This window comes from Erythrolamprus reginae, chromosome 4 (assembly GCF_031021105.1).
Source record: "Erythrolamprus reginae isolate rEryReg1 chromosome 4, rEryReg1.hap1, whole genome shotgun sequence".
Lineage (NCBI taxonomy): Eukaryota > Metazoa > Chordata > Lepidosauria > Squamata > Dipsadidae > Erythrolamprus > Erythrolamprus reginae.
In genome coordinates this window covers 106,010,060-106,026,241 of record NC_091953.1, presented here as the reverse complement: position 1 = coordinate 106,026,241, position 16,182 = coordinate 106,010,060, and the positions used below count along the sequence as shown (strand labels likewise).

General features: G+C 42.7%; 1 protein-coding gene across 2 annotated transcripts; it reads left to right on the top strand.

Moving 5' to 3' along the window:
• The first annotated feature begins 962 nt into the window (after positions 1-962).
• SOX1 (SRY-box transcription factor 1) lies at positions 963-2,141 on the top strand. Of its 2 annotated transcripts, XM_070751850.1 has the most exons (2): positions 963-1,482; positions 1,516-2,141. In XM_070751850.1, exons 1-2 carry the CDS (start codon positions 963-965, stop codon positions 2,139-2,141), a joined length of 1,146 nt encoding a protein of 381 aa, XP_070607951.1. The 2 variants fall into 2 exon arrangements, with proteins under 2 accessions (XP_070607951.1, XP_070607950.1); XM_070751849.1 differs by having other exon boundaries at positions 963-2,141.
• Positions 2,142-16,182: the final 14,041 nt, after the last annotated feature.

Below are 16,182 nucleotides of genomic sequence, written 5' to 3'. Positions count from 1 at the left end.
CTTTTCTTTCATTCTTTCTTCTTTTCTTTTCATCTTTCTTTCCTTCCTTCCATTCCTTCCTTCTTTTCCTACCTTCTTTCTTTCTTTCCTTCTTTCTTTTTCTTTCTTTCCTTCCTTCCTTTTCCTTCCTTATCTCCTTCCTTCCTTCTTTTTCTTCTTTTCTTCTCTCCCTCTATCTTTCTTTCTCTCTCCCTCCCTCCCAACACTTCCCTCCTTCCATTGCCTCCCTTTGCTCCCCTCCCCCTTTTTAATTTTGCGGGGGAGCCGAGGTGACAGAGGAGGGAAGGGGAGGAGGGGGGGTTTCCTGTCTCTTTCCCCTCCCGTTCACTCGGGACCGGCGGATGCGAGTCACACACCAGCGCCCTCCCTCCCCGCGCTCTCCCTCCCTCTCCCTCCCCTCCGCCTCTCCGCCGGTGGAAGTTAGCGGCGAAGGGGGGGCCATTAGCTCACTTCGGCAGCGGCGAGGAGGAGGGGAGTCCTGCCTGCCCAGCGCGCGCGTAAACCAGGCGCGAGAGAGCGGAAAAGAAGGCGTCGAGAGTTGGGCTCCCGGTTTTTTTTCCCCTTCCCTCCTCGGCTCCGGGACTTCGGCTGCTTCTTTCACCCGGCTCTCCGCCTTCGCACCTGCCCGAGTCACCTTCGCAACTGCAGCCGCCGTTTGCCTGTCGGGCCGAGGCGGGTCCACCTGAGGGAGAAAACTTTTGCCGCCGCCTGAGGAGATTCCCGCGCGCGCCTTCCCGCCCTTTCTTCGAGCGACCAGCCGAAGTGCCCCCCTCAGGCAGACTCTTGGGGGGCTCCCTCCTCCTCCTCCTCCTTCTCCTTACCTTGGGTCGTCGTAGTTGCACTCTTACACCGTCCCTTGCGCCTCAGAAAAACCTTCTCTTCGCTCCCGCGTTTCGCTTCGGGCTCCTCCGCTCTATGTTTTGACCTTGGGGAGCCTGGTGGCCCCTCGCAAAGCCGCGCGAATGTATAGCATGATGATGGAGGCGGACATGCACTCGCCCGGGGGAGCCCAGGTCACCACCAACCTTTCGGGCCAAACCGGCGCGGGAGGCGGCGGAGGTGGAGGCGGCGGTGGAGGAGGCGGCGGCGGTGGACCCAAGGCCAACCAGGACCGCGTCAAGAGGCCCATGAACGCCTTCATGGTTTGGTCGCGGGGCCAGCGGCGGAAGATGGCCCAGGAGAACCCCAAGATGCACAACTCGGAGATTTCCAAGCGCCTGGGCGCCGAGTGGAAAGTCATGTCCGAGGCGGAGAAGCGACCCTTCATCGACGAGGCCAAGCGCCTGCGGGCGCTGCACATGAAGGAGCACCCGGATTACAAATACCGCCCGAGGAGAAAGACCAAGACTTTGCTCAAGAAAGACAAATATTCCCTGGCCGGCGGGCTGCTAGGCGCCGGCGGTCCCGGCGGCGGCCCTCCGGTAGCCATGGGCGTCGGAGTCAGCCCCGCCGGCGTCCAACGCTTGGAAAGTCCCGGCGGAGGTGGCCCGGGGGGTGGCGGGAGCGGAGGCGGAGGCTCGGCCGGCGGCTACCCTCACATGAACGGCTGGGCCAACGGTGCCTACCCGGGCTCGGTGGCTGCGGCGGCGGCTGCGGCGGCGATGATGCAAGAGGCGCAGCTCGCCTACAGCCAGCACCCGGGCGGCGGGGGACACCCGCACGCCCACGCTCACCACCCGCACCCGCACAACCCGCAGCCCATGCACCGCTACGACATGGGCGCCCTCCAGTACAGCCCCATCTCCAACTCGCAGGGCTACATGAGCGCCTCGCCCTCGGCCTACGGCGGCATCTCCTACGGCGCCCAGCCGCACCAGAACTCGGCCGCCGCGGCAGCCGCCGCCGCCGCTGCTGCGGCAGCCGCCTCTTCGGGAGCACTGGGCGCCTTGGGCTCCTTGGTCAAATCCGAGCCCAGCGTCAGCCCGCCGGTCACGTCGGCTCACTCACGGGCCCCTTGTCCCGGGGACCTCCGCGAGATGATCAGTATGTACTTGCCCGGCAGCGAAGGCGGGGACCCGGCCGCCGCGGCCGCTGCCGCTGCTGCCGCCGCCGCTGCCCAGAGCCGGCTCCACTCCTTACCCCAGCACTATCAGGGCACCGGCGCGGGGGTGAACGGCACCGTGCCCTTGACGCACATCTGAGAGACTGGACCGAAGGATGGACGAGGACGGGGCCGCCTCCGCTGCAGCCAAATGGGGGGGGATGTGTGGTCCTTGGAGCGGGCTGGCTCCCCCTGCGCCATCCCTCCTCTGCATCCCCATTCTTCCTCTTTTGTACAGAACCGGGGCGGATGCTTTGAAGTCCTTATCATTATTATTATTGTTATTATAACAAACGTTTCATAGTGCAAAGAATAATAAATGAAGAGGAACAAGGTAACAGGTTGCTGTAACGCTAACTCCTTCTCCTGTCTCCCTCGGCCCAAAGAACTCGGTTTTCAAACCGGTGGGGGTGATTATGATTATGATTGTTATTATTCCTTCTGTTGTTGTTTTAGACGGACTGTGTTTTAACTGAGGTTTCCCCCCCCCTCTTTTGTACAGTATTTATCATCCAACCCACAAATCGCGTAGCCTTTTTTTATTTAGTAAAGCAGTTAACGGGAGGATCGGGAGAGAGAACCGAGAGAGGAGGAAATTGCTAATTATTATTATTAATACAAAGGTTTGGGTGATGCCAACTTCTTTGCCATATAGAAGAATTAACTGGTCGCTCTTTTGGGGGCAACTTCGTGAGAAGATTTTTAAAAGACTAATTAAAGGGGGAAATAATAAAGTCAAGGACCATCTTAAAACTTTTGGGGGGTGCTTCTTCTAAAGCAGGGTTTCTTTTGGTTCTGTTTATTTATAAGGGTTTTTGTTTCACGATCAAGAACAATATTCTGAATTTTGTAAATGTTATGTCTGCATTTTTCTTTGGGTAACATTTTTATATTTTTTTTCCTTGTAAATGCATTTGTGGAATAATTTTAATTAATTTTAGGCATTCAAAGGGAATTCATAAATGTGTATATAGTTTACTAAAAAGCATTTTCGCTGAAGAAGGAAACAAATAAAAATCTAAAGATAAAATTTGATTCTGAGTTAAATCAATTTCAAAATAAAATTGGAACCAGGTGGTCCAAAATATAGTAATTCATGACATGCCTTTAAACTGGAGACTTTGTAGGTGTAAATATAACTGGAAAAGATGGATAACAACAATAATCTAACATGGGGTAGACTTTTATGGATTTTATTTTAAAACAGATCTAGTGATTTCAAGGCACCAGACTTACAAAAAGGAGACTGAGTTCTTGTCCCAAAGCGATTGGATAACTTTGGACCAGTTACTCTCTGTCAGCCCAACTTACTTCATAGGGTGGTTTTTGTTGTGGACAAAATAGGAGGAAGGAATATTAAATATGTTTGCCATCATGAGTTATTTTTTAAAAAATATTAAAACGTAGAGGATTTTTTTTTAAAGGCAAAGGAAGGAAAGTGGGGGGGGGGTGTTTTTGAGCAGTATCAGTTTGGAATATTATTTTAATATCTGCAGCATGGCTAAAGAAGGAAATGCAGTACAGTGTAAATCATTTCTAGACTGTATTTCATTTACTTTATTGAATTATGTACTGTAACTGGTAAACATAAATAGGTTTTTGTCTAACTTCTGTTTCATTAGTTAGCACCAGAGTTCTAAAAAGTTTGGACAATGCCTCTCTCCCCCAGCTCCACACTGTGTTTGTGGTATTTAAAGGAAAAACAATTTCTTGTATGAATACTGATCAAGTTTAGACACAGTGAAGGATAGCTAACTTAAAAAAAATAGTTTCTATATTGCCCCAGCAAAATAATCTTTTTGGGGAGGGAAAATGCTGATACATTCAAATAATATATTTGTTTACAGAAATTTCTGTGGTTTGATATTTAAAATTTTACTTTAAAAGTGATTTACTCAGTGGCTAAAATGAAGTTAGATATTAAACTTGACAGAATACTAAAGCCAAAGGTTAGGTTGCAGATTATAGTTACTGCTTCAGCTGGGGGGGGGGGAGAGATAAATAAAACATATAAGGGAAGCCTGTTAATAGCCTGGATGGGGGATGGCATTGAAGTCCAGAGGAAAAATATTGGATAAAGCAAATATTTTGTGTCAATTGCCTGCAGTTCCTGAAACAATTTACTCAGAGGTAACCACTGCTGAATCTCTATGAAATCCTTGGGTGGGTGCCAGTTTATTCCAGAGTAAAACCTTTGACAGATGAGAAGCCACGCACATTTTCTAGAAGTAAGCTCCTCTGGTTTCAGCGACATTTATTTTGAAGTGGTGTGGTTAACAACCGCAAGAGCTGACTGATTGGATTTCTTTTCGAAACTGCTTACACTATATTGTTTTGCGGTCTAAGCAATAGCCGTCTTTATTTAAATAATTAGTTTTCTTTAGAGATTGGGGGTTTTGTTTTGTTTTTTAAAGGAAATAAAATATATTTCCATTTTGCTTGCTTATTTTATTCAGTACAATTTTGATCTTTGATTAATTCTACCTCTACCCTGTACACATATACACTTTTCTTTGATGCCTCCCAATACTGCAGGTAAATGTTTTGAAGTAGTACTCTTGTGACATCAGTGGATCTATGTATCATTTCCCGACCGCGATTCTGCCAAGGAAAGGCTGTTTCTTCTGGATAAACAAACTGGTGCTTGATCTGCGCTTTCTTTCTTCCTGTCACATTTCACCGTGTTGGTTGAAAAAACAGAGAAAGACAGAAACATTCCAAAATCGCACCTTTACTTCAATACACCTGTTCACAAAGTAGAGAGCTTTGCAATCTATGCAAACGATCCAGTGAGGATCTTCAGCTAGTTTGTTAAATTGGCAGCCGTCAGATCCAGATCTGATTTTGTAAAGAAATGTAATAAACCTCTTAGCGTTTGAGAAAGTAATCTGCATTTCCCTTTGCACGCAAATCACCCCAGGAACTAGGAGAGGAGGTGGGGTGAGAGAAGAAGTGGATGGGGAAAGGTTAAATACCAAATGTACTACCTCCACATTCTGGCATCAGGTTTGGTATTTCAAATCTCTTGTTCTGAACATTAGCTCTGCGTGTTGTATGGTAATAACATCTGTGGTGCTATTAATATACAGTATTCCAATTAACCTCCTAATTCAAATATACCCCCAATCCTTAAAACATTTAACTTTACTGGTATTACAGAGAAACAATTCGGGCCAAAGTATAGCATGTAAAAGATCCATTGGGAAATAATGAAGCGTGTGCTTCTTGATTGGCCAACTACAATCAGTTGGACTAGAAAATACTTAGTTTCGGTTGCCCAGTCTGCCTGTATTGCTAGTGGCCATGATATGAGAAAAAAAAAGACCACATTTTTTGTTCAGTTTGTGTCTGAAAAATTAGTGTCTGTTTCTTTAAAAAAAATATTTTTAATCCTCCTAGAATAAATCCTAATAATAATAAAGTTATGTGGTTTTTTTAATTGTTAATGAGAGACAACTAAACCAAATGGTATTTTTATTTTAAATATTTCTCCTTTCGAAATGCAGAATGGTTCACCCTACGGTTTGGCTGGCAAATCTATTAAAATACACCACTGTGGGTTTCTGTCTACCGAAAGCTGCTTCTTCGGGGCTACCGAGACGTCGTTCCGGATCAACTTAAGAGGCAACAAAGCGTGAGGGTCGGTGGCTCTGGGGAGCTCGGATACTACCCATGCTTCGGGACTGTAGTGGGGGACGAGAACAATACTCCACACCCGGCTGGCTTCTCCCGCGCGCTCCGTCCAGGAGGAGGAGGAGGTCAAAAGCTCAGCCCAAGGATAAAGCGCAACACCTTAGAGTCCGCAAACAAACCCAACGTTTCCAGGTAGATTTGAGCTTCTTTGCTTGTTTGGGAGAAAGCAAGGCGCTTCCGGGCACCGATGAGGACTCGCAATGCTACTCCAAGGACAACTTCAAGTCGAATTCCAAGCAGCCCTATCCCACCAGCCAGCCTCCCCTTTCTGGCCCGTTCAGATCTTATCTTAGCCAAGTGGGAGGTGGGAACCACTCTTGAGATCTGCTTAGAGCAGTGTTTCCTAACCTTGGCAACTTGAAGATATTTGGACTTCAACTCCCAGAATTCCCCAGCCAGCGAATGCTGGCTGGGGAATTCTGGGAGTTGAAGTCCAAATATCTTCAAGTTGCCAAGGTTGGGAAACACTGGCTTAGAGAACCGTGACAAACCGCACAATGAAGCCCCAGCCGGAGCGCTTGGGACCCGAGCGGGGAGGGCAGGGTCAGGAGGGGAGGGCCCACCAATCTGCCCTTTCCCAGCCTTTCTTGCCGACCGCCAAGAAGAAAAGAAGAAACCGAATTTCGGGCGCGCAGTATAAAAAACGTCGCTGCGCATCCCATGATTAGCACTTTCGGGAATCCTCCTCTGGGTCCCTTTCTCGCGGCAAAGTTCTGCGTCTCAAAGTTGTTGTTTCTTCTAACATCGGGCTGCCAGTGGTACTTGCCTGGATTGAATTCAGCGCCTCGAACCACCGTCCACCTTTGCAACTTGACTAACCGTCCTGAATCTTTTTTCCCCCTTCTTCCCTCGGCGAGCCCGATCTCTTTATACATTGTTCAAAAATAAATAAAGGTCACATCCTAGATATGAATAAATGAAATATTCTCATTGAATACTTTATTCAGTACCAAGTTGAAAGTGCACAACAGCAGGTGAAATTGATTGTCAACCAGTGTTGCTTCATAAGTGGACAGTTTGCTTTCACAGAAGTTTGATTTACGTGGAGTTATATTGAATTGTTTAAGTGTTCCCTTTATTTATTTTTTTAAGCAGTAGATTCCAGATTTCTCTTTCTCAGCGTTCAACTTGGGAGTCCTCCTTTTTTTTCTGACCTTCGCGTCCCTCCTCCTGCGATCTCCCCGACTTCAGCTTTTTTTACCTTTTTCTTCTAACTCTTCCCGCTATCCCGAAAGCGCCTTTCCTGTTCCAAACCATCGCTGCCTTCCCTGCCCTAGTTATGAAGCCCCGTCTCCTTTCCCAGAAGCGCCCGGTGGGAAAAGAGAAGCTAGTGCTGCAGAGGAAGCGTCGCCCGAAGGGGAGTGATAGCCGGGGAAACCGAGAGTCGCCCTTGAGGGCTGCCTACGGCCAAGCTTGATTGATGGAGACCTTCGCCGGTTTTGAGGGCCGCGTTTCCCGCTTCTCCCCCCCCCCCCATGTCTTTTCTCCACAGAGCAGCCCTCGTTTGTCTACTCATTTTATTAAAAGATTCTCCTGACGCTCAAAAGATTTCCTAGAACTTTTCTTACTTCTTAGTTCCTCTCGCCCCAAATTCCGGAGTCCTCCCGCCACACCAACCAAGAGAGTTAACTAGGGAGAGCCCCAAGGGTATTGCTGTCGGACTGCCTCCCCTCCCCTTAATCCGCAGAGTAATCACAGCCAAGGAGAACCCCGGCGGGAAATCAGTCCGAAGCCTCCCAGGCAAGGCCTCGACTGAAACACCCCGCTACAGCAAATTGTTGTGTCCCGGGAATTTCCGGGAAGTCTCGCGGCTGTTTCTTGTAAAACCGAACTCTCCCCGTTGCTGGGCCGGTAATCCTGTGAAAAAGAATCGTCTCCAGTGCCGTCGCGGCCGAGTTTCAACCAGCCACGCGTTCATGGGTTTTTTCCCCCCTCCGCCATCTCTCCCGTAACTCAGTCTGGGCCTGCCTTCGCCGGCCGTCCCCCGCAGTCCCCCTCCCCTCCGTTCCTCTCTTGGGACGCCCTTCTGGGGCCTTCTCCCTTTCACTGAACCGGCCATCCCCTGAGGTAAACGGCGGGAGCTTTTCAGCTCTCTCCGCCGAAGGATAGCGGCGCTTCTTCTTTTTGAGCGCCTCAGGCCTGTGGGGCGGGAGTGCAGAGGCCTGGAGGCAGGGCAGGCCAGGGCAGGGCGGCGGTGGGAAGCAGTGGAGGGAGGGGAGGAATGAGAGTGTTTGCAGAGCGTGGGATTAAGCAAACCGGAGAGATCTGACCCCGGGATCAGCGGCTAGTCAAACCTAGTTACGATCACCCGGCCGCCAAAAATCGCTGACGGCTCCCACTGCTTGGAAGCGGCTTGCCGGGCAAGAAGTGAAACCGGAGCCCCCTGCAGCGTGCGCAATGGGGACCGAATCTGGGCCAGGCCTTTGGTCACGGTGATCAGGCGCAGGCCCGTAAAATGCCGGCTCTTGGCGCCATAAGAAGAAGCCGAAACGACTCGGGTGGCCATTTTGGAAGGGAAATCATTTTGGCGGTTGTGGCACAGGGCTCGGCCCAATCTTTAGGCGGCGGGATTCTGGTTTACCTCAGGCAGAGCCGGGCCAGTACAGTACTGCCAAGTATCTTTGCAAAACAAGTCGTCCCTAAGGGGGACGGGCTCCTTCTCGAATATTGTTCACTATTTAACAACCTCGGTGGGACACTTAAAGAGTGAAACCAAGGTTTCAGCAGTTGGATATCTTTATAGTCGACCATTTACTGGGCTATTGATTTCAAAGCGAGAAGGAAGGATGCGTGTATTGGGGATGTCAGATAAACTTTCTGCCCCCCAGGCCTTTCTGAATATGCGCGCATTTGAACAATCTTGAGTTGCGTGATTGCATGGACAAGCCCCTGAAGTTGTCCTGACAGATTTTTCTTGCAGGTTTTCATCTTCTTCCTAAAACTGAGAAAGAATGACTGGCCCAGATCACTTCAGTGGGTTCCATGCTTGGTGTGAACTTAGTCCTCACAGTTCTGCACTTGTATCTTTAACCATCCCATCAGAGCCATTTTTTTAAAAAAAATCACACTTTCCACGAGTGACTTAAAAAAAAATACAGTACTGTATCTTCTTTCAACTTTGAGAGAACTAAAAGACTGGTAAAAATGAAGAAACTGGCAGGGATTTGCATGAGAGCTTCTTGCCCTCTGCAGCTCATAAATTTATCTTCAGATCTCTCTGAAAGCTTGCATATAAAGAAGGTGTTTTGTCTGACAAACCATCCAGAGATAAATAATCTGTTATGAAATCCTTCCCTATGATGGTTCCAGGAATATGGACATGGTTGGGTAACTTATGGTCTCAAGATGCTGGTGAAGTCTTTAACTCTCTTCATTCTTATCAACCAGTGTCACCAAAAGTTAGTAAAAGTTGGGGGCTGGAGTTGCAATTCCTTCTTCCTACGGTAGGAAGTTGCATCTGGCAAATGGGAACAAAACAACACCTACAGAAAAGCCTTCTGCAACCTGGCAGCCTCCAGAGACATTTAATTACAACTCCCTTTGTTCTAATTCATACTGCCTGGGGATGGTGGGTTTTGTAGTTCAGTACATTTGTAGTTCAGAGTGCCAAGTTGGGAATGCTTACCTTAAGATGATTGCTGATATAATCAGTGTTCCCTCTAATTTTTTTTTTTGGGGGGGTGGAAAAGTATAGTGTCTGAGCGGCAGCTGGGCGGCACAGAAATATTAAATAAATAAACAAACAAATAAAAAACCCACCCTGTTTTGCCTCAGAGAATTTCAAAATAAAATACTGTACTGTGTGTCTATAACAGTGAGCTCATAATAGGGCAACTATCAATATCAAAATGCCACTTAAATAGTTGAGCTAGTTTCAAACTAGATTTTGATTTTCTTTCTCTCTTCCTTACACCCATTCTTTTTCTTTCTCTTTTCCTTCCTCTCTTTTTTCTATCTGTTTCTCTCTCTTCCTCTCTTCCTCTCTCTCTCCTTCCCTCTCACTTTCCCTCTCGGCTTCTGGGCAGGTTTGGAAAACTCTGAGTTGATGATGATTTTTAAGTGAGCGATTGCTCACTGCTCAGCTTAGAGGGAACTATGGAAATAATTGAGGGATAGCATTTTGCAAGCCAGTTACTTATACTCAACTTTTCCACCCTGCTTTCTGGAAGTTCTCCCTACTACTTATCTAAAATAGTTAATTTTTAAGAGGGGAAATTACCACAAGTAGCTCCATAGATCTGTGGAAAAGTAATTGACAAAGTAATTGAAAAGTAATATATGTGGGAAACCAGCATTGCTTTCTTGTGTGGGAAAAATCAAAACTAAAAAAAAAAGGAAACATTCAGCTCTCTTATTTGGATTTAGTTGGATTTAATAACGACATGAAAAATAAATATCACAGCTGAAAATAGGCTGAAGAAACTCATGGACCATGCTAATGCAGATAGTTTCATTGGAGAAGTAAACATATTAGACAAATGAAAATCCAACCATGGTAACTTTTTACATGGTACCAAAGGCCATCACCATCATCTGCAGCAAAAGCACAGCACAGTGGAGACTTGTTGGGGCAATTAAGTCTTTGCTGAAGGATGTGCAAAGGAGGCCTCTTGGGCACTTTCCCCCTTTTCAAGCCAAGCAAACACCATCATTGTTCTTGTCACCATGTAGGATATGCTATGTTGGCTCTCAATTGTAGGCCTTGCTGGATAGAGGCTAGTGTTGGCAGCTGTTCTTGTGACCCCCTCTCCAAGCTTATGCAACACTAGTTGCTTATTTTTTTATGCCACCATTTCACCACAGCAAAACTGTTTGGGAAAATACAGAACATGCCCCATACTTTTCAATGCTTTCTGCTTTTTTTTATGGTGGAAGTAAAAAAAAGTCAGAAATAGACCACATTCCAATGATATGAATATTAATACTTCATATATCATAATTTTTCCTATAGAAAAAATATGATCCTGAGGAACATTTCCCCCCCTTTCCTATCCATGGCCTGTGCGGAAGAGAGGAAATCACAATTCAAGGTGTTGGTTATTCAAATATCAACATACCCTATAAATAATGTCCTTGAGTTTCATTGCAAGAAAAAGACGATTGTGATGGAAGAAAAATGGGAATAAATTATTAGAGATGCTAATCTTATACCATAAGAAGACCTAGCTTATTCCTGCAGCAAAATGAGATGGTGGCCTCTTGAGAAGTAACAGTAGAGTGGAGTAGACTACTTCAGATGTCTGTGGGGGAGTTTGGGACACCGGGGAGAAACCTTGCAATCTCCTATGCTATTTACAGATTGGGTTCTTTTTTTGTTGTTTTGTTTTGCTTTGCTTTGCTTTGCTTTCTTTTGTTTTTCACATAGCCAAGTATTTAACAACAGCAACAGTGTGACACCAGAACACCCACCTGAAATATAAAAGTGGCACAGTCTATTCTTCCACCTTAGGAAAACTGCCAGCTCATTACAATCTCTCTCTCTATTGTATTTGTTCCAAGTACTTTGAAGTTCTTGTTTACTAGCGTAATTAAATTTAAGGGAAAAATGAAAATTTCCCAGTTTAAAGAACCTCTGGAAATAGAAGTGTAGACATATCACATGGGACCAGAAAATGAATTTTTAATTAAAGTAGAGATGAATTTAGTTAAGTCAATCATTACCTGTTTAATTCTCATTCTTTAATTCTCTCATCTCTTATTAAGAGACACTTGCTGAGGCAAATAAGGCAATTATTATCCATTAAAATAACTAGAAGTTATTTCTTATATGTTTATTTAATATTAGAAGTTTGCAAAATTAAAATATAATGGGAATGTATCTTCACAGGTAAAAATCCCTCTGCCAGAATATTACCTCCACAGCATTTTTTCATCCAGTAGAAATAGAATTTAACTCTTTACATATGTATAATCCTTACATTATACATATGTACAGGAAACTTGTGTAAAAACTTTCATCAAGCAATTGAATTATATATATACATAACTGGGATTTTAGATTAGATTAATAAATTGAGATTAATTGAATTGGGACACTGTATTGTATTGTTTGTTTTTATATGCTTACAGCATATATGCTTACAGCATATATGCATTTATATGCTGTAAGTCCTTGGAGAGGGGCGGCATATAAATCCAATCAATCAATCAATCAATATAAAGAAACAAAAATTGAATAAGCAGCTCTAATGCATTCCTGATTTTCATAATCAGATATTCTATAGTTCCATTGAAAACTGACCAATATAGGTTTGAAACTAAAATAAAGAACTGTGAAGGACATTGATAGTTGGGATAGGAAGCTTGGGAAGAAAGGTGCTTGTTGCCTTTAATTATATATAAACATCTTTCCTCAAGCAGCCTGGCAGGACCATTACATTTCTTTTCTTCCCTTATCCAAATCCTCACAGCCTCAGGATAAATCCCTTTCTGAGAAAAATTGGGAAAGGGGACAAAACACAACAATGAACAGTCAAAGTTGTTCCCAAGACCTTAGGAAGAGGAAGAGATTGGTTGGTATAATGCCAAAGCCACAGGTGAGTAATTATTGTCTTCTACCAGAGATATTTCATTAACTTGGCTAAATAAAACAAAAATATAGAATAGAATAGAATTCTTTATAGGCCAAGTATGATTGTGTGTCCAATTGATCGGGCACACTATGAATTTGTCATTGGTACATATGCCCTCAGTGTACATGAAAGAAAGATTACATTTGTCAAGAATCATGAGATACAACATTTAATGATTGTCATATGGTACAAATAATCAACCAGGAAGCAATCAATATTAATATAAATCGTAAGGATACAAGCAGCAAGTTACAGTCATAAGTGGGAGGAGATGGGTGATAAGAACGATGAAAAGACACTGGTGAGGGAAATATTTGTTTAGCAGAGTGATGGCATTCAGGACAAAACTGTTCTTGTGTCTAGTTATCTTGGTGTGCAGTGCTCTATAAAGTTGTTTTGAGAGTTGAAACAATTTATATCCAGAATGCAAGGGGTCAGTAAATATTTTCACGGCCCTCTTTCTGGCTCTTGCAATATGCAAAGGTCCTCAATAGAAGGCAAGGTGGTTGCAATTGTTTTTTTCTGCATTGACTCCTAACTATCAGTTGAAATCTGTGTCTGTCCTATTTGGTTGTTGTTCCAAACCAGGGAGCTATAGAAGTACAATGACAGACTGAATAATTCCTGTAGACCTATATCAGCAGGATTACTAAATACAGTTTGGAAACTATTACTAAAATCACTTAATGCTCAGAGGTGGTTTGATGTTTATTTATCCATTAAATCAATTTATTACCTTCGTTGTTCACAAAGTAAGTCTGTCAGTTAAGTCAAGAATTACTGTTTAAAGAATATATATATAGAAATAATCATAGATCAGTCTCTGGTTGAATTATTATAAATAGTAATTAGTATACAAAATTATGAAATTAGATTTGGTGGCTGCTAACTTCAAAAACTCAAATATTAGTTCTTTCTATAATAATTGGAATCCCCAAATTTAATCTTAATATTAAAGTACACAGGAGTACAATTTAACAAAGCTACTATCCTTAGTTATTGCTCCCTATTCTTCTGTAGAGCAAATTATAATCCAACTTCAGGCCTCAGGAATTTTTAGAAGAAATTTAGTGCATTCTTCCTATTGTTGTACAATACAGTGTACAAAGAAACTCTTAACAAGTCAGCCTTATTAGAACTTGAGATGATAAAAGGAGAATGTAAATGTTGCATATTTGCAGAGTTTGTAGCTGTATCATTTAATTCAAGCACCAAAAAATAACTTGCAAGTTCAATTAGTCATCAACATTCTAATTACCTTAAAAGGGACTTTAACTTCATTAGTTATATCAGCACAAACTATACAGCAGTTTTTAGTCCAAACAGTGCATACACTTGATGGAAGTTATATGGTGAATATAAGTAGCTCTCTGTGATTGACACTAAATGCATGAATATCAAAAATTATGTTTCTGATGTGAGCTTGAAACTGTTCTTTTCAAAGGTTGCTTTAATTACCCTATTGATTTCAATGGGATTTCAAGGCTTGATAGCCCTTTGAATTGAGAAATCTTTTAAAGTATGAAAAAACACAAATTCCGATTATTCAGCACCTCATATTTCAAATTACCCGAAGATTTAACAATGGCTAGGGAGGAGAATATATCTCTAACATTATTAAATCAATGTTTATTATCCAGATATAGTTTTCAAATAATTGTGAATTTGCCCCCTTTTATTACAAGATAGGAGTGCACAATTTAGTACAACTGAGTTCAACAGGAAGATGCAGTTATACTTGATTAGGGAACAGAAATCTGCCGCATGTTAACTCAGACCATTAATCCCCTGAGCACTGTAGAGTCTAGGTAGTCCTTGTGTGTTTAAAATAAAAAAATATAATTTGATTCTATCTGCCAATGCCAGAATTGAGATGTGAGTTTGAGATATACAGTATTCACAGCTCCTTTTTTGCCTCTAGGCCCAACCCAGGGCCACTTCAAGGCAGTTAATTTATTTATAGCCGACAACTATATTCTGTATGTGTCAAATGTTTTTTTAGCTGGAATTTTAAAATTAAGGGAGACTAGGATGGTCCCATTTCGGCCTTGTTCTGGCCTCATCAGCTAGCCACACTAGTCAAATCCCAGTAAGGAAGGGTGTGGCTAGCTGATGAGGCCAGAACAAGGCCGAAATGTCTATATTACACAGGGCAAAACCCGAACTCAGAACAATCTACATACATATACCCGTGAAAATTTACGAAAACAAATATATATATATATATATATATATATATATATATATATATATATATATATATATGTTTTTCTTATGTCGTACAGAGCTGGTACAGAGCTGGAAGGATTCAGATCAAATAGCTCTAACTGCTAGTTCTCTGCTTTACAATGCAGAGTTCACCAGATCGAATCCCAGTAAAAGAAAGGGGTGTGGCTAGCTGATGAGGCCTAATAAGGCCGAAATGGGACCATCCTAGTCTCCCTTAATTTTAAAATTCCAGCTGAAAACATTTTAACACATATATATATATATATATATATATATATATATATATATATAATTTTTCATCAGATGAAAAGAAAATAATGTGTCCTATAGATTTAAATGAGTTTTTTAAAATTGTTTTGCAGCCAATTCATAATCCTATATGAATACATTGATTTAAAAAAAAAACTATAAATATTTTAACTAAAATATTCAGTATAGACATAATTGAGTTTAAGCTCATTTGAGATACTAGTTTGTGATTAGGTTACAAACCTAGCACATGAAAGCCAAAATTTCAAATCTACAGTTAACCAAATTCATTGGACCAATTAATCACTCTCTTCATCTTATCTGGCTAATAGGATTATTGTTAGTAGAAAATGGGGAAAAGCCAACTTGATTTGGAAGAGTAGACACAAGTCTATTAAATAAGACGATAGCTCTTCATTTCAAGAAACTATAGTGATTATGACAACTGTGACTCAGAACTTCTATATTGTAATATCATCTAAACAAATCATAAGATTTAGTATAAAATGTATCCTTTTATCAAATCTAGGACTTAACAGTTAAGGCCATTAACATAAAGGTTAATGCATCAAATTCAGTATTGCATATTGTTTGGTTTTTTAATGATGTTTTTGATGTTAGGTGTCCATTTCAGGTCCCAGGAGATTACTCAGAATCTTGAAGGTCTCTGCTGTTGATACTGTGGTGTCTAATATTATAACAGATGATAGAATAGGAGGTCCTCTCCTAAAATCTAGTATAATCTGTACAGTTTTGAGTACTGTATGTTCAATTCAAGATTGCCAAGGCTGCACCACAGGGGCAGTTGTTCAACTTCCTGTCTGTATGTAGATTCATTATCATCTTGAAAAAAATGACTGTTGTTCCCCTCTGCAAACTTCAGTATTTTAACAGAGGGATCCTTTGAGGTGCACTCATTGGTAGAGAGAGAAAAGAGTAATGAAGAGAGCACACAGCCCTGGGGGGCAACTGTGCTAATTATACAAGTATCCAATGTGGTTTTGCCTAGCTTCACCTGCTGCTTCCTATCAGTTAGAAAATTTATAATCCACTTTCCAAGTGTGGTCAGGCATGGCTAACTGAGTCAGTTTAGTGAGAAGAATTTCTGGAATGATGGTATTGAATGCAGAGCTGAAGTCTACAAAAAGGACCCTTGCATAAAACATTGAAGATTCAAAATGTTGAAAGATGTAGTGCAGTCCATAGTGACTGCATCCTTTGCTGATCTATTTGCTCAGTAGGCAAATTACAAGGGGTCTAACTTGTTTATGTTCCATATAAATTATAATATTTTCAGACTCTGTCAGCATGATTGTAAACAAAATAGTCCAATACTCTGAGCTTCCCCATATTAGCTTTTTCATGAAGTGATCAGGTGCTTTTAGCTTTTCCATAAAT

Coding starts and splice junctions, on each gene's coding strand:
- SOX1 (XM_070751849.1), top strand. CDS start 963: ATGTATAGCATGATGATGGAGGCGGACATGCACTCGCCCGGGGGAGCC.